Source organism: Oncorhynchus gorbuscha, linkage group LG01 (assembly GCF_021184085.1).
Source record: "Oncorhynchus gorbuscha isolate QuinsamMale2020 ecotype Even-year linkage group LG01, OgorEven_v1.0, whole genome shotgun sequence".
Classification (NCBI taxonomy): Eukaryota; Metazoa; Chordata; class Actinopteri; order Salmoniformes; family Salmonidae; genus Oncorhynchus; species Oncorhynchus gorbuscha.
In genome coordinates, this window is record NC_060173.1 from 44,646,350 (window position 1) to 44,668,977 (window position 22,628).

Genomic DNA, 22,628 nt, shown 5'->3' on the forward strand with positions numbered 1-22,628 from the left:
ACAGTAGCTACTAGTCATAGTCAATATAGCTACTAGAACTAGCATGTTAGTAAACCCGCTACAGTCATGCAGTACAGTGTACAGCTAGCAGTTACACAGACGGGCCCCAGTGGCAATAAATTAATAAAACCAAAGGTTTTCCTTGACTTGGAAAAGTTCCCGTGTTGAATAGCCATAGCCAGCTAGCTAACATAGCAACCCTCTCTATTTAAGACGGGTGTTTTGAGTAGGCTAAACTAGCTAGCTGCATTCACTAGCTAAGTAAGTGAAAGTGAAAAAAATACAATGAAATATAGCTCTCTCTCTCTCCCCCTCTCCCCCTCTTACTTCTCCTTCATTTTTGAATAAATATTTTTTAAACTATTGTCTTTCTCTCTCTTTGACTCAACTACTCACCACATTTATGCACTGCAGTGTTAGCTAGCTGTAGCTTATGCTTTCAGAACTAGATTCATCCTCTGATCCTTTGATTGGGTGGACAACATGTTAGTTCATGCTGCAAGAGCTCTGATAGGTTTGAGGACGTCCTCCGGAAGTTGTCGCAGTTACTGAGTAAGTCTATGGAAGGGGGTGAGAACTAGCTGTCCTCCGGCTACACCATGGTGCTACCCTAGAGAGTGCTGTTGAGGCTACTGTAGATCTTCATTGCAAAACACTGTTTTAATCAATTATTTGGTGATGTGAATATATTTTGTAGAGTTTTATCTGAAAAAGATAACTGTTTTAATGTTTCACTATTTAAATGTTTCAGAAATTCACTGAGGATGGTCCTCGTGATAATACAATGTGTTATCTATAACACTAAAGCTTTGACGGGAATTTAACACACCGTCTCGACACTTAGGCTACATCACAATAAAGAGAAGAAAGATCATTTTGATGGTGGTCATTTTTTGGCGGAATTAAAAATGTGTATAATTTAATACAGTTGAAATGTTTACAAATTAGATGCGCTGAATTCAAACTTCTGAAAATGCACACTTGGATTATAGTGATATAATGTTTGATCGCACAAACAATGTAAAGGTGTGTTTAGATAGGTGTAATCTAGAGCCAAGCGTGTTGCTTTTTAATCAGAGGGTATCCTGCTATTGATACATTTGGCGAGTTATACACGAGAATGTGACAACAACAGGCAGTCCAGACAGCACAGTGAGTGCAGGTAGGGTGGACAGAACAGGTTGGGTAGACAGAGCGGGAGGGTAGACAGAGCAGGTAGGGTGGACTGAGCAGGTAGGGTAGACAGAGCGGGTAGGGTAGACAGATCAGGTAGGGTGGACAGAGCAGGGAGGGTAGACAGAGAAGGTAGGGTGGACAGAGCAGGTAGGGTGGACAGAGCAGGTAGGGTAGACAGAGCGGGTAGGGTAGACAGAGCAGGTAAGGTAGACAGAGAAGGTAGGGTAGACAGAGAAGGGAGGGTAGACAGAGCAAATGTTTGGTGTTTGCAGCCCTGCTCCACCCCTCTATCCTGCTATTGATACATTTGGCGAGTTATACACGAGAATGTGACAACAACAGGCAGTCCAGACAGCACAGTGAGTGCAGGTATGGTGGACAGAGCAGGTAGGCTAGACAGAGCGGGTAGAGTAGACAGAGCAGGTAGGGTAGACAGAGCAGGAGGGTAGACAGATCAGGTAGGGTGGACAGAGCAGGGAGGGTAGACAGAGCAGGTAGGGTAGACAGAGCGGGTAGGGTAGACAGAGCAGGTAGGGTAGACAGAGCAGGTAGGGTAGACAGAGAAGGTAGGGTAGACAGAGAAGGGAGGGTAGACAGAGCAAATGTTTGGTGTTTGCAGCCCTGCTCCACCCCTCTATCCTGCTATTTATACATTTGGCGAGTTATACACGAGAATGTGACAACAACAGACAGTCCAGACAGCACAGTGAGTGCAGGTAGCGTGGACAGAGCAGGTAGGCTAGACAGAGCGGGTAGAGTAGACAGAGCAGGTAGGGTAGACAGAGCGGGAGGGTAGACAGAGCAGGTAGGGTGGACTGAGCAGGTAGGGTAGACAGAGCGGGTAGGGTAGACAGATCAGGTAGGGTGGACAGAGCAGGGAGGGTAGACAGAGCAGGTAGGGTAGACAGAGCGGGTAGGGTAGACAGAGCAGGTAGGGTAGACAGAGCAGGTAGGGTAGACAGAGCAGGTAGGGTAGACAGAGAAGGGAGGGTAGACAGAGCAAATGTTTGGTGTTTGCAGCCCTGCTCCACCCCTCTATCCTGCTATTGATACATTTGGCGAGTTATACACGAGAATGTGACAACAACAGGCAGTCCAGACAGCACAGTGAGTGCAGGTAGAGTGGATAGAGCAGGTAGGCTAGACAGAGCGGGTAGAGTAGACAGAGCAGGTAGGGTAGACAGAGCGGGAGGGTAGACAGAGCAGGTAGGGTGGACTGAGCAGGTAGGGTTGACAGAGCGGGTAGGGTAGACAGATTAGGTAGGGTGGACAGAGCAGGGAGGGTAGACAGAGCAGGTAGGGTAGACAGAGCAGGTAGGGTAGACAGAGCGGGTAGGGTAGACAGAGCAGGTAGGGTAGACAGAGAAGGTAGGGTAGACAGAGCAGGTAGGGTAGACAGAGCAGGTAGGGTAGACAGAGTGGGTAGGGTAGACAGAGCAGGTAGGGTAGACAGAGAAGGTAGGGTAGACAGAGCAGGTAGGGTAGACAGAGCGGGTAGGGTAAACAGAGCGGGTAGGGTAAACAGAGCGGGTAGGGTAGACAGATTAGGTAGGGTGGACAGAGCAGGGAGGGTAGACAGAGCAGGTAGGGTAGACAGAGCAGGTAGGGTAGAGAGAGCGGGTAGGGTAGACAGAGCGGGTAGGGTAGACAGAGAAGGTAGGGTAGACAGAGCAGGTAGGGTAGACAGAGCGGGTAGGGTCAACAGAGCGGGTAGGATAGACAGAGCAGGGAGGGTAGACGGAGCAGGTAGGGTAGACAGAGCAGGTAGGGTAGACAGAGCAGGTAGGGTAAACAGAGCAGGAAGGGTAGACAGAGCAGGTAGGGTAGACAGAGAAGGGAGGGTAGACAGAGAAAATGTTTGGTGTTTGCAGCCCTGCTCCACCCCTCTATTCTTTATTGATTCATATATGCAAATACACCTGCAATATTTAGCAAATTAAGCACATATAATTGTCTATATTTTAACACGAAATGTACAAAATAATACCTGATTCAATAATAAAGTGTGTAGTACCTTCTAAGAAAATGTCACGTCCTGACCTTAGTTCCTTTCTTATTTTTAGTTGGGGTGGGAATTCTATGTTTTGTTCTATGTTTGTATTTCTATGTGTTTGGCCTGGTATGGTTCCCAATCATTGTCTCTGATTGAGAACCATACTTAGGCAGCCTGTTTTCGCCCTTGAGTTGTGGGTAGTTGTTTTCTGTCTCTGTCTCTGTACCAGACAGGACTGTTTCGTTTGTTCCGTTTTGTTTTGTTATATTTGTTATAGTGTTCAGTGTAATTAAAAGATCATGAACATGTACCACGCTGCACCTTGGTTCTCTCCTTCTTCCACCTACGACAGCCGTTATAGAAAAAAGTTTAATACCTGAATTCCCACCAAAATCCCTGAACTCCATTCATGATTTGTCTGCGCCAGAAAAATGTTTTATGTGCTATAATTTAGTCAATATCTGATGGATTATAAAAATTCAAAAAAATGTGGGCTATCTTCATCCATTGTCCAACTGTTCTATTTATTAGAATTGTTTTAACACTTCATTGCTACTGTCTTGATTGGAATTGTTTTAACACTTCATTGCTACTGTCTTGATTGGAATTGTTTTAACACTTCATTGCTACTGCCTTGATTGGAATTGTTTTAACACTTCATTGCTACTGTCTTGATTGGAATTGTTGCTTCACAGTTATGTTTTGAGCTTTGTTGTGAATCTATGGCAAATACTCTCCATACTCCAACTTTTAGCTGTCTGTCTTTATCCAACTTAGTTATCTACTCTTCAACCTATCTTTGGTAACACTGGGCAGCCGTTGTGAATTTAACCAAGTTATTGTTTCCAATACGACAACCGTGCCAAGGAAGCACATCTGCTGTATGAGAGAGTTTCCAACTCTCAATTCATTATTAATACTGAATCTCATCTGGGTCAAGGCACAGGAAATGTAATTACTTTGTAATGCCCACATGTCATCATTTCCTAAAGTGCTGTCAGGAAAATAAAGTAATTCAAACATGTGGCCATGCAGCCAAAAATAAACAACAATGCAAACAGCCTCTTATGACAATGACAGAGAGAGTAGGCAGATGGAGGATGCATAGCCTGCCGTTCACTTGGGAACTCACCCACTCTCTATAATCTTGGCAACTAGCAATACAAATATCAAAAAGGCTACAGCATTAAGCAGTCATAGTCAGTGTTGGTAGCTACTTCAGGGTATTTGTGTTTGAAACTAGCTTGGGGAAATGGCTATTCTCGGCCCCCAGTGCTCCTTTCAGTTCCTATGGGATATTATACTGTAACCTGATACTGTACAAGCTTCGTAGTGACAGTTCTCCTTGACTGTTACATAAATCACTTCTAATACTAGACTTGTTGTGATTATACAATCTTCATTTGTCCTGTGCAGGAGCCATGACAATTGACTTGTCTGGAAAACATGTATTTGAAGAATTGGGATAAGGCATATGATTTCAAGCCTGAAGCATTCCAAGTCTGGCATTATCCAAAATGGTGAGAGATCATATAAATACAGACAATGTTCCTATTGCTAAGATACATTCATTCACAGTATGGTGAGTTATTAATAAGCCTATGGACTTGTTACCTACAGCTCAATGGAAAGTACAAATCCTGCTTTTGCAGTGGAACACTTGATTTTGGTCTGATTTATATTTCTTGGTGCCATCTAGTGAGCATGGATGGGAATTACAGAGATTTGACCAATATATTCATAGAAGTACTGGATCAGAACATGTGGCGTCACTGTGGTTCCACTGTATGGAGGCTGGGGAGAGTTGATACTTTGGTCTTATGTACACGGAACAAAAATATAAATGCAACATATAAAGTGTTGGTCTTGCTATTTCATGATCTGAAATAAAAAAATCCCCAAAATGTTCCATATGCACAGAAAGCTTATTTCTCTCATATTTTGTGTTTACATTTGTTTACATCCCTTTTAGTGAGCATTTCTCCTTTGCCAAGATGATCCATCCTCCTGAGAGGTGTGGCTTGTGCTGGGGAAAATAAAAGGCCTCTCTAAAATGTGCAGTTTTGTCACACAACACAATGCCACTGATGTCTCGAGTTTTGAGGGTGCGTGCAATTGGAATGCTGACTGCAGGAATGTCCAACAGAGCTGTTGCCAGATAATATGATTGTTAATTGATCTACCATAAGCCGCCTCCAACGTTGTTTCAGAGAATTTAGAAGTACATCCAACCGGCCTTACAACCACAGACCACGTGCACCACGCCAGCCCAGGACCTCCACATCCGACTCCTTCATCTGCGGGATCATCTGAGGAGGAGGCGGGTGCTGTTGTCTGTAATAAAGCCCTTTTGGAGTGGAAAAACAAATTCTGATTGGCTAGGTCTGGCTCCCCAGTGGGTGGACCTGACTCCAAAGTGGGTGGGTCTATGCCCTCTCAGGCCCACCCATGGCTGCACCCCTGCCCAGTCCTTTGAGTACTCCATTGATTAGGGATTTCAATTGACTGATTTCCTTCTATGAACTGTAACTCAGTCAAATCTTTGACATTGTTGCATGTTGCATTTACATTTTCTGTTCAGTATATATTCTACATTCAGCCATATATATTTTATGACATCTAGTTTTTCAGTTTAGAGAGAGTGTAAACCTAAGAATAAAAGTGTTAGATTTACACACCTTACTCAAGACACTATTTTGAATCAGTTCCTATTGGGCAAAACATACTCTCCCTTAATCACAATTAAAACAATCTGTAAACACATCCAACGAGTTTGTTGAGTCACAAGCTTGATTGATGTAGTCATTGCGGGCTCGGAATATGGGCCAAATACTATATTTCTGACTACTTTAACCCTCTACTGCACATCGTTGCCATCAGGCAACAGAAAACCTGTTTACTCCTCACACAACCCCATATTATTATTTTTTAAATCCTACACATGACAATACGTGATGACAGGTCTTTAAACAATCCAATGAGGTGCAGAAGTTGGTATGTATCAATTAAGGGATGGGACCTTCTTTCAGGAAGCAGAGCAACATAAGCGCATGGTGTGACTGAAGGGTAAGATACATTGCTCTAAAGAAGCATATTTGATTTAATATATCTTTCAAAAATGTCGTTTTCCTGTTTCCTCAGGACAATGTGCAGTTAGGCAGCTTTTTTGTTGGCTCAGGGTAATGTTGTTGAGTTCAGTTCAGTTTTAGGGCAATGTCATTCTCAATGATAGACATGTAATTTGATGTATAATGATGGCTTGGTCAATATCTTTGCTAAAATCTCCACTGACATTCACATGCAAAGGACACAGCGACATTCTATGGGCGAAAGGATCCTAATGGAGCAGTTAGGATCACCCTCTGATAGTGAGGACAGTGAGCTGGAGGACAGTGAGCTGGAGGACAGTGAGCTGGAGGACAGTGAGCTGGAGGACAGTGACAGCGAGGAAGAATCAGGTTTGAGAGGCAGTGAAATACTAGTTTATGCCCCCAACTTGTATTTCCTTAATTAATTTTTTTTTCACTTTTATTTAACCAGGTAGGCTGTTTATGAAAACAGTGCTTGTTTCTATTATATTTCACTCAATAAATGTTTCCTGAAAATATCTAATTTTCCTTGGTGTTTCAGTAACCTGATGGCACGGTGTTGAGGCAACACACTGGGTGTGTGGGTAAAAGTGACCCTTTATATTATTGCTACATTATCAGTCTGATGAGGCAGCCTTAGTCTCATCGCCATTTTAAAAGGTATTTCAAATGTATTTTGAATGAAGTTAAGAGTAAAGGTACAGTATACACATGTGGGGTTTGGATAAAGTGCCCTAGTCGATTGCAATGCACAGCTATCTACCAGTGTAGATGTTCCTGACCTTAACTGTTTACTACCGTATTGGTTGCTCAGGTTTAAGCAAAGTGTTGTTGAGTTAGATAACCAGCGTGCAATTCAGCCATGCTTTCAGTCTCCCTGAGTAGTAGTTCTAATCATGCTCTATTTGATGTAGCTCTGTCTTTTAAACTAAAGTTTACTTGACTAAATATGGTCATTTAAACAAATGAATGCAATTAACTGAAATCATGTTTTCCATAGTGTTACCTGGCCTAATAAACAACGTAAAGTTATTCTAATGAAATGCTCTTTCTCATTGGTTAATAAGTGTGGGCGGGTTCGAGGAGCAGAGGGTATATATGCTGTGCTCAGGTTGAACACCATTTTGCAATGTGCTCCATAGCAGTTTGTTTGTTGTGTCCCGTATGTATAGGCAGTTGATTTAGGCTATTCCCAATAAGGAGAGCGTTAGGTTCTGTTTAGAGCTGGAAAGGGGTAATTCCTTGTTATGCTGTTTAGCATTTAGGCCTTGTCTTAACTGCAGCAGGAACCCCATTGAGGGGCTGAGCTTTAGACTCGCTGTCATTTTTGTCTGTTTTCATATCCTGAATGTTGGTGCTAAGGAGACCAGCCATGTATCCTGAAACCTTGGATCTGTAATAAATTCAAGTATTGTTTTTGTACAATCATGGGTCCCAGCTATCACCTCCTTTGGCTATTCTGGGTCTATAATCAGAAAGACTTCATCTTCCAAAAAATCACATGTAATTGTTTAAAACCAAAATGTGTGCAGTAGAGGTTAAGTGGATTTGGCCAAATACTTATGACTTCTTCAAATGAGGGGGGACTAGATACATAAAATGCTTTCATTTTTAAACAGTAAAACAGATATTGATTTTTGTCATTTTTAATTTACATTCAAATTAAAGGTACTGTCGCCTCATGAAACATTTGATCTCAATTCCAAAATGCTGTAGTATAGAGCCAAATCAAAATACGTAGCTTCACTCTCCAAACAAATACGGACGGGAGTGTATACCTACTCCACAAAAGCTGTAAACCCAGGGCTAACATGTGCAGACTTTATGGAGATGGAGAGAACATCAAACAAATATAATGGGTTGAGTTCTTCCACAGCTTTATGCACTGTCAGATTCAAACACTCTGCTATGAGGTCTGCAGCTCACCCAGTGTTTCACTTTATCAGAATACATTACAGCTTACGTGTTGGCTCACTACCTTCTGAGTGCATATCAAGAAGGGGACTGCGGCTCATAGACCACATCGGTGTTGTTTTAGAATAAGGGGTGCTGTAGATCTGCGGGTGTTGCTAATCTGTCTGTCTGGATTATGGGCTCGGGGAGAGAGCAGAGGGATCAGAGAGAGTTTCATCGAGAGCCAACGGACTAAAGCTACAGAGACGACTTGCAAACAGACATGCAGCCGGACAACTACAACCCCTGACATCTGGACCGAGCTGAAAGAACTAAGCAACATGGTGGTGGAATGGAGAACAGAGCTGAGGAACACGGAAGCCAGACTGAAGGACAGCGAGGACCAGGCGGAGGAGCAACGACTTTAGCTTAGGCTGACCAAGGAGGATGTGGAGGAGCTGAAGACAGGAAATGCAGCCCAAGCTGATGAACTGTCAGCTATGGAGGCCAGAGTGACAGCCAGTGAGAGTGGGAACACAGCCTTGAAGGCCAGAGTCACAGTCAGTGAGAGGGAGGTGGAGGAGCTAAAGGCAGAGAGCCCAGTCAGACCAAAGGTGGCCTTCTCTGCTATTTGGGCTAATTTAGGACAAGTAGGACCATTCAATAATGAATATTGGTAGAGTCTTCAACACTGGCATGACCTACAACCCAACTGCAAGCATCTTCACAGCAGCAGTGAAAAAAAGTGTACTACTTCAGATGTACAGCCCATGATTACCACACTATACAGTATATGACCGTTTTCCTCCACCACAATAATCAGAGCGTTCTGGATAATTCTATATATGATTCTAATGGATAGGATGCACGTGTGTCTAATACATTGTCTTTAGAGCTGGAGGAGGGCGATGTGGTCTCGATACGTCTCCCCAAAGACCACGGAGTCCATTGCAATGGTTCCCAAACCACGTTCAGTGGCTTCCTACTCTGCCCTATGTGAGGGGAGCACCATACTGTACTGCTGCAATGAACCGCTGTAGCAAAAAGCTTTCAGGTGTGAGCAGTTCTGGGGTTAAGATGTTCCTTCATAATCACTAAGAAGCCATTTAAAACTAATATTGGTGGTTGTGTTATTTTCTTGAAGGGTGAATGTCTTCAGAGCATTGAGTTGATTGATTTCCCCAGTGTCTTTATTCCAACTTCCATACATTTTTACCCCATTCAGTTGGATACAGACTTAATTATGGTGATTGTGAAGCAGAATGCTTCAGCGGCTGTGACGATGATGTCCGGTCTTTAGACTCGTGAATGACAGTCATGAGAGTCTGAGGAGACATGAGCCTTATGTCATTGTGACGTTCTGGGACTACAGGAGATAGACGACAAACAGACACGCACACACAGACACGCACACACACACAAGCAATATTTGTCAGACCATGAGACATCCTGAAAATTGGTCCTCTCACAAAATCGCCTGTAGCGTCCTAACAGTTTGGCCTACAAACTATTATGGCCCTTCTATGGGGTTACAGCAGATAGGCACACACACAAACACACACACACACACACACGTCAGAAGCTGCTACTTACTGTCTGTAATAGTGACTCAGTCCCATCAGGGTGTGCATGGCTGAGCTCCCTGAAAGCTCAAACAAATAACATGGTTCTTTGTTTACTATAATGACACTTTACCAGTGACAGTAACGCTAATTATATGTACATTCAATTCAGTCAAAACAATGAAACCACACATTTCAGTATTTACCTACTAGGCACAAAGTGGTTGAATAAACGTTGTTTCAATGTCCTTTGTCAACATATTATGATGAGGAATTTACGCAGGGAATACATTGGATTTGAAAAAAGTAATCAACTGTTGTTTTGAGGGTGACATTTCAACCAAAGGATTATGTCATCATGCTAACCAAATTTCAACATAGACAAACCTTGCATAAAATATGTTGAAATTGTGACTTTCAGATCGCCAGCAATAGGCTGGGCATGTACTCCTACTGGAGAATTGATCTACTGTATCTACAGATACCATCTGGTCTCCCGTTCAGGGTTTAACTAAGCCCAGCCCTGATATTATATTTGTCCCTGACTACTACCAATGAGCTATCTTGAGAGTGACCATTGAGAGATCACCACTTAAAAACGAAACAGATTCACTGTTGCAAAGTCATTCCAAAGGGTAGGTATGACAGAGCAAAATGAAATGTGACCATACTTTCTCACTCATATATCATCAATGATGCTATTTTGTATAGCATTTGGGAAGTCATCAACAGCGTTTGTTTCAATTCAACACAGAATTCAACTAAAAATGGACAACACAATAGGGCTAGGGTTTCAAGCTCTGGTTGATTTCAAATGTAATGATATTTAATGATATAGCTTGTGGTTGTCAACACAGACAAATATCAACATTTGAAACATCTGCCTGGATAGTTCCATCTATGCAACTGACTTAGTCTGTCTTTAATTCCAGTTTGTCTACATATTAATAATTGATATGTTGGATTTACGTTTCCATCTCAACCAAGAATGTAAGTTAAAGAATAGGACTAAATCACAGCAAACTTTATTTAAAGCACATTTCAAGTTAGATTTGATTTAGTCCTATTTTTGTCTTTGATTTTTGGTTGAGCTGGAGACGTGAAATCAGCATATAAGTCATTCATTTGACATTACTGTAGCTATAAATATCTTCTTATGTAATCAAATAAAGCTTGCGCCGTGTACTTTTAATGTAATCTCAACTGGAATCCGGGTCATTTGGTTCTGCTATTAGATGAAGGACAGTGACGACACATTCATCTGTTGTATAAATAAACTAAACATCTGACATTGTATTCCTATTTGAACTTTGCTTTTAAATGGTTGAAGGCGCGGTGATAGACATTTGGGTGACAACTAAACCAAAAATCAGACATTGGGTTTTTTTTGCATTGGAATTTGGCTGTGCTTTTTAGATGGTTGAAATCATAGTGAGAACATACTGAACATGTGTCCAACTTTTATCTAAATGAATCTTACTCTAACAGCTGTTTGAGTGGGTGAATATAGGTTATAATGTGATCAACGTCTCAACCAGATATTACCCAATTATCCCCGGTGAAATGACGTGGTGTGCCCACTGGGTATTCAGAGTGGGGTTATATTTGATATATCTGTTTCTCGTTGTCTTGCTATATATTACAGACTGTCATAGCTTTGCTTGGCTGTGTTCCTGCAGTGCAGTGCCTGCCTGCCTCCCCTCATCTGGGTTCCATTGTGTGGGTGTGCACAGAGCTGGCTCTGAATGGGCTTGACCATTCATCCTCCACGCTGAAGCTCATTAGAACTCTATAGAAGCACAATTGTGAGCCTCACATTAGACACTTCCTCGCTGCTGCCACAGACACCACACAAAGTGCCAGTTTGCTGCTAAGCTAAGCGCATTGTCTTCTGATTCATAGAGTCTGGCCCTCCATTCATGATATTAAGTTCGAGTGGTGGAATATCAATTGAGTGTGTAATGGCCCGGTATCTTTTTAAGAGGCCAGGGACAGAAAGGACCTCAGCTGGTCTGCACAGTGCTGGATCTCAACAGGACCATTGTGGAGCTCTGAATGGGGGACCCCACTTTTTCCCTCCAATAGAAAGTAGAATGGACATCAAATAAATTCACATGAACTTGCTTTCAGGGTATTTTCAAGAACTGCATTCCCAATGGCTCAATTATACCTCCCTCCCTTGGAATGCTACCTACGGAATCTGGCCCGTTAACAAGTTGTGAATCCTAACGAAGCTTTTCATACCAAATATCAAGTCTTACAAGATTACAAGCCAGGCACAATCCGTTTGTTTATAAGCGTAGTCAAAATCATCAAGGAAATAACCCTCTTTGGTACAGAGCAGAAATGGAAATGGAACAAGTCAAAGAAACATCCCCGTTCCATCACCAGCTTCTCAAATGACACCTCTCTTACACAAACAACATAGCACTCATCTTGCCGCCATTATCCTAAGCGCTGCAGTGTGCTTTATGAAGGTAATACTTTGCTTTTGCAGTATCTATTAATGTGGAGATGAATTGTCTCACACTGCTGCCTGTGGCTCAGCCTCTGTGCTTCACTGTGTCATGAACAAATGTCTCCCTTTTCCTCACCAGACAAAAGCCTATGGCTGTATCACAAACAGCGGCCTGTGTGGAGCATGTAAACCCGCATTAGGTACACACAGAGGTAGATAGCACAGCCTGAGCCCACTAACACCCCTCACACGAGACACCACAGTCGCTTTCTCCACTAGTCTGGTGAATATAAAACCTCAAATTTGATTACAAGCAACCTTTGGCTTCCTGGTGGCCAGACAATGGGCCCGGCTGTCTGGAGCAATTTCCATGCCCAGCATGAGGTGTCCCCCGAACCGTGCACCCCCCCCCCCCCCCCCCCCCCCCCCGCCCTGCCCGGACATGCTTGTTTACTGTCCCCCAATGTTGTTTCATTTCAGTCGGCCTCCTTTTCCCCAGCTCCTCTATTATGAGGCTGAGTATCATTAGCAGGAGCAGTCAGATCAGGGGTACATGGTTACACGTGACGCCAGCCACCCATTGGCTAATATATACCACACGCAACCTCACTGTGTTTGTGTGTCTGTAGGCTTCAACTGTGCCTCTGAAATTCAATGAATGTATAACAACAGGTCTGGGTTTGAGTCCCAGTTTGGCTACTCCTGAATTCGCTGCAATATTATATACAGTGATAAACTGCAGCCGCTTGTCTAATTCTTCTTACATAACCACTTCATTTGATCTTTGATATTTCAACTCCACCGTACAGTAGGAGTGGAGTCTATAGTTTTGATCTCTTACCAAGTCTCTCCCTTCCGTCCACATCAGAATCTGGCGTTAACTGCTGTAGATCCTTCACATACAGTACTGTATCAGCTTTGTGCATATTTCTGTCAAGCTGGACGGTAAGTCTTTTTAAAACAGACAAAATCTGGCAATTGGGGGCAGAGTCATTTTCTATCTTAAGCAGGAACCAATAGGCCTGTCAAATATGTGAGTGACAAGCCATAGTGGAGTGGTCCAAATAGTCACTGAAAAGAGGAGGGAAGTGGCTGGAGAATAGCACTTAGGCCATTACTGAGGCAATCTGAAAGAGGTATTAATTGGTTTGAGTTCATGGAGTCAGATGTTGTATATGAATGACCTGATGAGTCTGACATTTGACTAGAAAACAAAGGGGGAAAAATGTTCATTTAAATGTCAAGGATATTTCAGTTCTATGCCACACTTGGACAGTATTACACCTAATTGTACAATTATTTTTTTTTATTTTTTTATTTCACCTTTATTTAACCAGGTAGGCTAATTGAGAACAAGTTCTCATTTGCAACTGCGACCTGGTGAAGATAAAGCATAGCAGTGTGAACAGACAACACAGAGTTACACATGGAGTAAACAATTAACAAGTCAATAACACAGTAGAAAAAAAGGGGAGTCTATATACAATGTGTGCAAAAGGCATGAGGAGGTAGGCGAATAATTACAATTTTGCAGATTAACACTGGAATGATAAATGATCAGATGGTCATGTACAGGTAGAGATCTTGGTGTGCAAAAGAGCAGAAAAGTAAATAAATAAAAACAGTGTGGGGATGAGGTAGGTGAAAATGGGTGGGCTATTTACCGATAGACTATGTACAGCTGCAGCGATCGGTTAGCTGCTGAGATAGCTGATGTTTGAAGTTGGTGAGGGAGATGAAAGTCTGAGAACGCAATGTGCAGAATCACATTCTATGTGGGCATTAGCTTTTTCTCTAGTTGGTCATCGCGCAACAAACTTAACACAAACAGTGACCTAGATCAGACCAAACCAAATACTATTATTGTGCACTGTGTGAACGAAGCTGCAACTATTTAATTGCCTCCATGCCTTTCTATGGGACACAATGGGTGCTCTGAAGGTGGCTGCAGAAAATAGAAAACTATTTACTGCAAGACTGAGAAATACATTTGGTCCACGTTAAACTTTGGCCAGCAGTCCATTGTCTCGGGTGTCTATCATTTAATAGGCAAGTTGACATAATGAATGGAGACGGACACACCTTCTGCCACTCCAGAAGGGACCCAGTCTTATCTGAATTGAGAATCACATTAGAGCCTCTTAGCCAATCACACGGCAGCCCCGGAGCAAACTGCAGACCCTGGAGAAGAGAAGGAGAGCAGAGAAGAAGAGAGTTAGAGAGAACTTTTGTTTTCCTGGGACTTTAATGAAGTTGGCCCTGGTTAGTCTTGGAGGGATTATAGCTCAGACTGGAGTCACTTGTGTTACTTGGCCCTGTGACTGCTGTGCTGTGAGGTGAGTGAGGGCGCTTTCCTTAGGGTCACATGAAGGGGATGATCGCAGGGCAGAAGCAGAGCGGGAAGAAGACCATGAATATGGCGTCAGTTTCACCTACTCACCCAGGCTTCGGGAGATCAGGGAAGAGCTTCCTCATCGACAATCTGCTGCGCTCGGCGGGGCCATCCTCTTCATCATCCTCGCCCAACTCAGATGGACCAACAGGTGGGTTCTTCAGGGGTCCACTGACCGGCCACCACAGGAGAACCTGGGGCCCTCAGCATGTTGTCTACGAGGGCCAGAGTCAGAACTGTAAACGAGTCAAAGACAGGGTGCTCCCTCCTCGGTCACACTCAGGTAAAAGCCTCATATGATACGAAACATCATGATGAGTATTATGTGTGCTATTCTATCATATTATTGATTGTGAGATCTCGCCTGTAGACATTTGAAACCACACTTGGGGAAAATGCACGTTATTTTTCTTTCATGCGTTCAGTTCAGATATAATATGTATTTTTATGAACATAATATCAGATCAAAATGTATACACTGTACTGGCTTTTTCTTAATTTGCTTTATTTTTTGTAAATATAATTCTAAAACATTAGAAATTGTATTCATCAAAATGTTTACGGAAGAATGCTCATGTCTATTCTAAGAAATAAGACATAACATAGCACTACACATGTAAAACATTGTATTAGTCACAGTCAAAAGTAGAATATTAAAACAGTAATCAACAGTTGAAACAATAACAAAGAAATGTCCCCACCCTTGTTTTGGTAAATAGCTGGGTCTGGGATGGGTCTGGAGAAATGTCCCCACCCTTGTTTTGGTAAATAGCTGGGTCTGGGATGGGTCTGGAGAAATGTCCCCACCCTTGTTTTGGTAAATAGCTGGGTCTGGGATGGGTCTGGAGAAATGTCCCCACCCTTGTTTTGTTAAATAGCTGGGTCTGGGATGGGTCTGGAGAAATGTCCCCACCCTTGTTTTGGTAAATAGCTGGGTCTGGGATGGGTCTGGAGAAATGTCCCCACCCTTGTTTTGGTAAATAGCTGGGTCTGGGATGGGTCTGGAGAAATGTCCCCACCCTTGTTTTGTTAAATAGCTGGGTCTGGGATGGGTCTGGAGAAATGTCCCCACCCTTGTTTTGGTAAATAGCTGGGTCTGGGATGGGTCTGGAGAAATGTCCCCACCCTTGTTTTGTTAAATAGCTGGGTCTGGGATGGGTCTGGAGAAATGTCCCCACCCTTGTTTTGGTAAATAGCTGGGTCTGGGATGGGTCTGGAGAAATGTCCCCACCCTTGTTTTGGTAAATAGCTGGGTCTGGGATGGGTCTGGAGAAATGTCCCCACCCTTGTTTTGTTTGGGTCTGGGATGGTCTGGAGAAATGTCCCCAGCTGGGTCTGGGATGGGTCTGGAGAAATGTCCCCACCCTTGTTTTGGTAAATAGCTGGGTCTGGGATGGGTCTGGAGAAATGTCCCCACCCTTGTTTTGGTAAATAGCTGGGTCTGGGATGGGTCTGGAGAAATGTCCCCACCCTTGTTTTGGTAAATATCTGGGTCTGGAGAAATGTCCCCACCCTTGTTTTGGTAAATAGCTGGGTCTGGGATGGGTCTGGAGAAATGTCCCCACCCTTGTTTTGGTAAATAGCTGGGTCTGGGATGGGTCTGGAGAAATGTCCCCACCCTGGGTCTGGGATGGGTCTGGAGAAATGTCCCCACTATTGTTTTGGTAAATAGCTGGGTCTGGGATTTTGTCCCCACCCTTGTTTTGGTAAATAGCTGGGTCTGGGATGGGTCTGGAGAAATGTCCCCACCCTTGTTTTGGTAAATAGCTGGGTCTGGGATGGGTCTGGAGAAATGTCCCCACCCTTGTTTTGGTAAATAGCTGGGTCTGGGATGGGTCTGGAGAAATGTCCCCACCCTTGTTTTGGTAAATAGCTGGTTTTGGTAAATAGCTGGGTCTGGGATGGGTCTGGAGAAATGTCCCCACCCTTGTTTTGGTAAATAGCTGGGTCTGGGATGGGTCTGGAGAAATGTCCCCACCCTTGTTTTGGTAAATAGCTGGGTCTGGGATGGGTCTGGAGAAATGTCCCCACCCTTGTTTTGGTAAATAGCTGGGTCTGGGATGGGTCTGGAGAAATGTCCCCACCCTTGTTTTGGTAAATAGCTGGGTCTGGGATGGGTCTGGAGAAATGTCCCCACCCTTGTTTTGGTAAATAGCTGGGTCTGGGATGGGTCTGGAGAAATGTCCCCACCCTTGTTTTGGTAAATAGCTGGGTCTGGGATGGGTCTGGAGAAATGTAACCACCCTTGTTTTGGTAAATAGCTGGGTCTGGGATGGGTCTGTAGAAATGTGACCACTCTCAAATTCCTAGACAGAGCTATGGATGCAAGGACTAACTGTCCATGCTATCAAATCATAGTTTTAACCATTTATTGAGGCTCTATAGTGCTTTGTTTACAAAGATTTGACTTAAACAAGCGTATATTTTGTTTTCTGATGGGGTACAACAGTTGAACTAAGCTCATGAGACATATATAATATTCTTAAAGAATCATTGAGCATGTATCATTAATTTATAAGTCCAAAAATGGATGTAGCAAACTACAGATTGCCCCTTTAATGACCGTCTAACCAGATGCTGATATGTTCTACCACATTTCATTTCACATTAATTTATTTTTAATACATTTAATTTCCAGATGATAATCATTTGGCTACTCAAAACATGATGTATGTAATTGTTTTTACACTGAGTGGATGGTTTAGCAGAAAAATATACTTCCACCGCAGTTCATTCATGGATTTTCCCCTACCAGCATTTATTCTACGTTTACAGTGTAATTTCATGAAACTCCCTCCCTCCCTCCTCTCTACAGGCCTGTTGAGCAGTGTGTTTCTACGAGGCCCTCAGTATCTACTGGCAGCAGTGTGCTGTGGTGGGTCCAGCCCTCCGTCTGTCTTTTCTGGTGAGTGTTTTATGCTTCATCAGCGATGCCTCAGCTCCTCTCTAAGCATTTAACAGCAGGGTCTCCCATATTCTCTACGGCTAATTACTGATGCAATGCCAGGGAGCTAATTCTCCACTCAACTCTCTGCACTGCTATTCATGACCATTCACAGCTATTTAGACCCAGAGGGTGGGGTGGGGAGGAGGTTATGGAGCGGTGGTGGTGGTGGGGGGGCGTAGAGGCCTCCATTTGCACTCATATAGATACACACACCGACTCACTCAAATATGCAGAGCTAATAAACATTTTGTCTCAGTCAGATTAGGACTGTAATGATCAATGAGATGCCACTGTAACAGTCTGTTATTGGTCTCTGTGTGACATTTTTATTGCCTCTTAGTGGCATTGAGCTCAGACTCAGCAAAAAGGAACGTTTGGCTGATAGTTGATCCTACTGTGATAATTGGTCCAGTGTGAGGAAACTGTTTATGATCCTTGCCAAAGGAGGGGATTGTTTGTGTTTATAATGAGGCTCTGAAGATGATTTCCTGTAGCTGATTATCTGAAAAATGCACATCAAACCAGAATCTATATCCCCTGGAATATGAATCTGAATTATATTATGTAATTGGATTGGTTGTGAAGTCTGTATTAACCTTTTCATAGGGAAGTCTCATTATGTGGACAATATCGATTTATCCTAACTTCTGTCAGGGTTGTGATGCTAGTTGCTAAGTCCTGTGACTTCTGACAAGTGAGGCAGCAAATAGCATCCCTCAGTAAATACCCCCTGGTCCCTCTTAGTGGGCTGACACTTTCCCACAGTGCCCAGCAACAGGACAATGCCATGCCCGGCCGTGACCAATCGGCACTTTCACTCCACCATCCACACGCGACCCCGCTGCAATTTTTCCCCGCAGCAATGAATTCTGCGAAGCACAAAAACACAGAAAACACAGCCATTCCTCTGCAGAAAGGGGGCTGTGCCCGGGAACAGCCCACTAACCCTTTGTGTGGCCAAAGAACCCCGTTTCCCGACTCCCTCCTTTCTCCTGTCACCTCACTCTCATTCCTGCCCATTTAAAGTTCCCTTAATGGGACATAAAGAACTCAATGAAAGTGACTTTTATAGACTTATTCGAGCTCATCTTCCCATAGAACCGGGCCCATACCTGCAAGAGAAAAGATTTAGTGAGGAGCGCTGAGCCAGCAAGAGTAGTGGCCTTTCAACGAACAGTCTCTTTTGTGGTGGGTCCCTCAGGGTTGTGAGCTCAGACCAAGGGGGCAGACACACACGTAGCCCCCGGGAGTGACCTGTTAATCGTCCGTTTAAGTGGAAGCCATTGAGGCCCAATGGAGGCCTGAGGAGCATGTCTAAACCAGTTACTCGCTCCCCCGAGGTGGTCTGTGTGCAGATTTGTCGTACAGATTAAAAAGGCATTGCTCAATGGTATTTGGTCAATTGTTCCACTTGACTTTTGTTGTGTGTGCACCTGTGAGTGAGGCAGCGTGGGATTGCTCCTCAGAGTTCACCAAATCCCTTTCTCCCCGGTGAAAACGGGTCTCCATTCTCTCTTTAGTCACCCCCATTTTGTTAAATTAGACAGATTGACGCGAGTGGAGAGTAAGTGTGTATAAGATTGGCTACAGTAGATGGCCACAATCCATGTAGATAGTGAGTCAGGAAGTGAGCCATTTAGTGGATGAGTGAGTCTGCCTTTTATCATCAGTATGAGGATATATTCAGTGCTTTGGACTGGACTGGACATGATAAACCAGAATGATGCTGCAGATCATTTCCCCATTTATTATTTGGATGATTTTCTCATTCGGTCTGCTTGATATGGAAATATAATACATTTATTTTCTTATTCAAATGCATGCTTGTTATTGACCTTATTTAAGTTAGACCCATTTCCATATTCAATAATTGGTACTTGTCTCTAGTAGTGCAATGTGCCATTGCCTTCCTGCAACAGAGAATATACGTCAATGCAAATGAGTTAACTCATCCATAACCCTGTGCCATTTCCCTTTCAGGTTATTATTAGATGGAATAAAAACATTAATATGAATGATTTTGACCTCTGACCTTCCAGAGGGAGCCAACATTCCCATGTGGTCTCCGGATACGAGCCCCAAATCCCGGCGAGGGATCCTGAGGAGAGCGGTGTTCTCTGAGGAACAGAGGAAGGAGCTGGAGAAAACGTTTAAGAGACAGAAGTACATCAGCAAGACAGACAGGAACAAACTGGCAGCAGATCTCAGCCTGAAGGAGTCTCAGGTAGGATACCATATAACTCCTGTCTAGGTCGGTGCCCATAACAACCTCCTTTTACATCCCATGCTACATTATAGGCCTTCTCATCTCGCCTCTTCATTGCATGCAAACACATATTATTTGGGTGCTCCAGCCTAGATTTAGTAAATATCTAGAGTCACTTCTATTGTAAGTGTTACTCATCTTAAAATGCTATTACAGTACGGCTTTCACTACTATGATAATTGCAAGTAGATCAAATAGATCATGCTCTCTGCTGTATCATAGACTTAGATTTGACTAAACAAAATGAATGGCACCTCAGTCTGAACCTCTCACTGACCTGTGTGTCTACTGTAGGTGAAGATCTGGTTCCAGAACCGGAGGATGAAGTGGAGGAACTGTAAGGAGAAGGAGGCCCACAGCGGCCGCTCCCCCATGGAAGAGCTCATGTCCCGGGGCTGCAAACAGGAAGAGGAGGCACCAGAGAGCACGGGCACGGCATTAGACAGATCATCATCACAGCAGTGGGACAGGGAAACAGGAGTTACCATAGAGAAAGAGCCATGCAAGAAACGTGTGACTTTGATACAGCCAATGAGTCTGCACAGACACACTATGACCTCTGACCCCTGAGAGGATGAAAGACTGAGGGAAACCACTGGGCAAAAACTGGTTGAATCAACGTTGTCTCCACATCATTTCAACAAAAAATTATACATGATGTTGAATCAACGTGGAAACTGATTGGATTGGAAAAAAGTCATCAACATAAAAGGCAATTGAGTCTTTTTTTCATCCAACGTTTTACCTAAATCCAACGGCATGGTAACATTTTTTGTTGATTTCACATTGAATTCATGTTAGTTGACAACTCAACCAAATGTAAACCAAAACTAGAAGTTGAAATGACATCTGTGCCCAGTGGGAAGATGAGGGTCAGTGTTGTGAGGCATGATTGAAAAGGGACTGTCTGAGCATTGGATAAAACGACTAACACTCCATAACAATAAAATACTCGTCATTTTAATATTGTGTGGGTTGCTATTGTGTAGCAACATTTTGTAGACTGACTAAAAGTGTTTTTGAATGTGTTTTTGGAAAGTGTTTTTGAATGATCAATACAAATCTCAAAAACAAAACATTTATTAGACCATACATTGTATATTAACACACATTGAAGGTTAGTCAGCTACACACAACCATAAATGCTTTAATTAACATGTAATATTGTTTTCAGAATGTTTGTTTTACTCCTAACTGGAAAAAAAATCTGTAAATAAAATATTCATTAAATGCTGATTTCTTCATTCCAATGTTAATATTCAAGACGCTGAGCATCCCATAGTAATACAAGACAAACTTAATTTCTTAATAACTTAAGACTTAAGTTAGTCTTTAATATTTACAAAAATACAGTTCATCACTAAAGATAGTGCTTTTAAGAAACACAGAATTAAACAGAACAGAAATGTGCAATTTGTTAACATTTACATTTACATTTAAGTCATTTAGCAGACGCTCTTATCCAGAGCGACTTACAAATTGGTGCATTCACCTTATGACATCCAGTGGAACAACCACTTTACAATAGTGCATCTAAATATTTTAAGGGGGGGGGAGGGGGTGAGAAGGATTACTTTATCCTATCCTAGGTATTCCTTAAAGAGGTGGGGTTTCAGGTGTCTCCGGAAGGTGGTGATTGACTCCGCTGTCCTGGCGTCGTGAGGGAGTTTGTTCCACCATTGGGGAGCCAGAGCAGCGAACAGTTTTGACTGAGCTGAGCGGGAACTGTACTTCCTCAGTGGTAGGGAGGCGAGCAGTTAAGTATTAATCACAAACTATTAATATCAAACAAACCAGGTAAATATTGACTCTTTGCATCAACTTCATTGAATTGTCAATAAAAGCCTTTGACACTTATGAAATGCTTGTAATTATACTTCAGTATTCCATAGTAACATCTGAGAAAAATATCTAAAGACACTGAAGCAGCAAACCTTGTGGAAATGAATATTTGGCATTCTCAAAACTTTTGGCCATGACCGTAGTTCTTATTTCACTTTGTAAAACAGTGCCGCTCACTCAATAGGCCTATTTGGAAGTTGATAACTTGGCAGCCCAGTAACAGATTAGTCTTCTCTTTTCAGCAGGAGCCATTTGCTTTCCAACCTGTTGTATTTGATTGTATTTGAACTATTGCAAAAGGCCTGTTTTGGCTGCATGCTGTTCACTGACAGATTTGCCACGCATATATTATAGACTTACTCTTGGCGTAGTATTCTGAATTATTTCATTTATTTCTGAACACACATAACTTGGCAAATGTCTTTCAATTTACCAGGGATGCTGCAGCACCTCCAGCGCACTTTCTGCGGCTATGATTCTATGAGGAAATAAATGAAGTACAACACTGGAGAGGTGAGAGTTGCAGGCTCATGTCTATCAGAGCCGAGAGAGGGATAGAGATCATATAAAGTTCACCTCATTTTAGTTCTGTGAGAGATACAGGCACGCTTCTCCCTCTCACAACAGCAATGTCCAAGCGTTGGTCTATATAGGCTACAATGTTGTGCAAACCATAAAACCGGGCTGGCCCAACATTAGAATATCCGGCACGCTTTCACAAGACGTTTTATAAGGGGCAGGTGAATTACAGAGGAGTCCATTTGAATGATCTCTGATTGCTTTTATTAGAATTTTTACATTGCAAAATGTAAAGAAAACAAATGTTTCATGCCACGAGACAAGGCATTTGGCGAATGGGTTTCGGAACGAAACAGTCCAAAACTGAGAGAATCCAGCAGAATCCGGCCCAAATTAAGCCCATAATTCTATAATGACTCATGATCTTTTTATAGCTCCACTAAGCATAGGCCCACTGGATGCAAAACCATGTGACAATCATAACAATTCCC

The 22,628-nt window shown here is 43.0% G+C and overlaps 1 protein-coding gene and 1 pseudogene across 1 annotated transcript; both read left to right on the forward strand.

The window, feature by feature from the left end:
* Positions 1–6,509: 6,509 nt before the first annotated feature.
* On the forward strand, positions 6,510–9,151 carry LOC124043707 (annotated as a pseudogene).
* A 5,385-nt stretch (positions 9,152–14,536) lies between these two features.
* LOC124043768 (homeobox protein DBX2-like) lies at positions 14,537–20,997 on the forward strand. Its single transcript, XM_046362745.1, has 4 exons — positions 14,537–14,846; positions 17,379–17,468; positions 19,550–19,734; positions 20,071–20,997. The coding sequence occupies exons 1-4, from the start codon at positions 14,537–14,539 to the stop codon at positions 20,344–20,346; spliced, it is 861 nt and encodes a 286-aa protein (XP_046218701.1). The 3' UTR covers positions 20,347–20,997.
* The last annotated feature ends 1,631 nt before the right edge of the window (positions 20,998–22,628 follow it).

What these genes read in the sequence shown, in the direction of transcription:
- LOC124043768 (XM_046362745.1), top strand. Translation starts at nt 14,537, where the DNA reads ATGAAGGGGATGATCGCAGGGCAGAAGCAGAGCGGGAAGAAGACCATG. An exon ending in CCCTCCTCGGTCACACTCAG is followed by an intron (nt 14,847 to 17,378) that starts GTAAAAGCCTCA and finishes TCCTCTCTACAG; the next exon opens with GCCTGTTGAGCAGTGTGTTT. An exon ending in CCCTCCGTCTGTCTTTTCTG is followed by an intron (nt 17,469 to 19,549) that starts GTGAGTGTTTTA and finishes CTGACCTTCCAG; the next exon opens with AGGGAGCCAACATTCCCATG.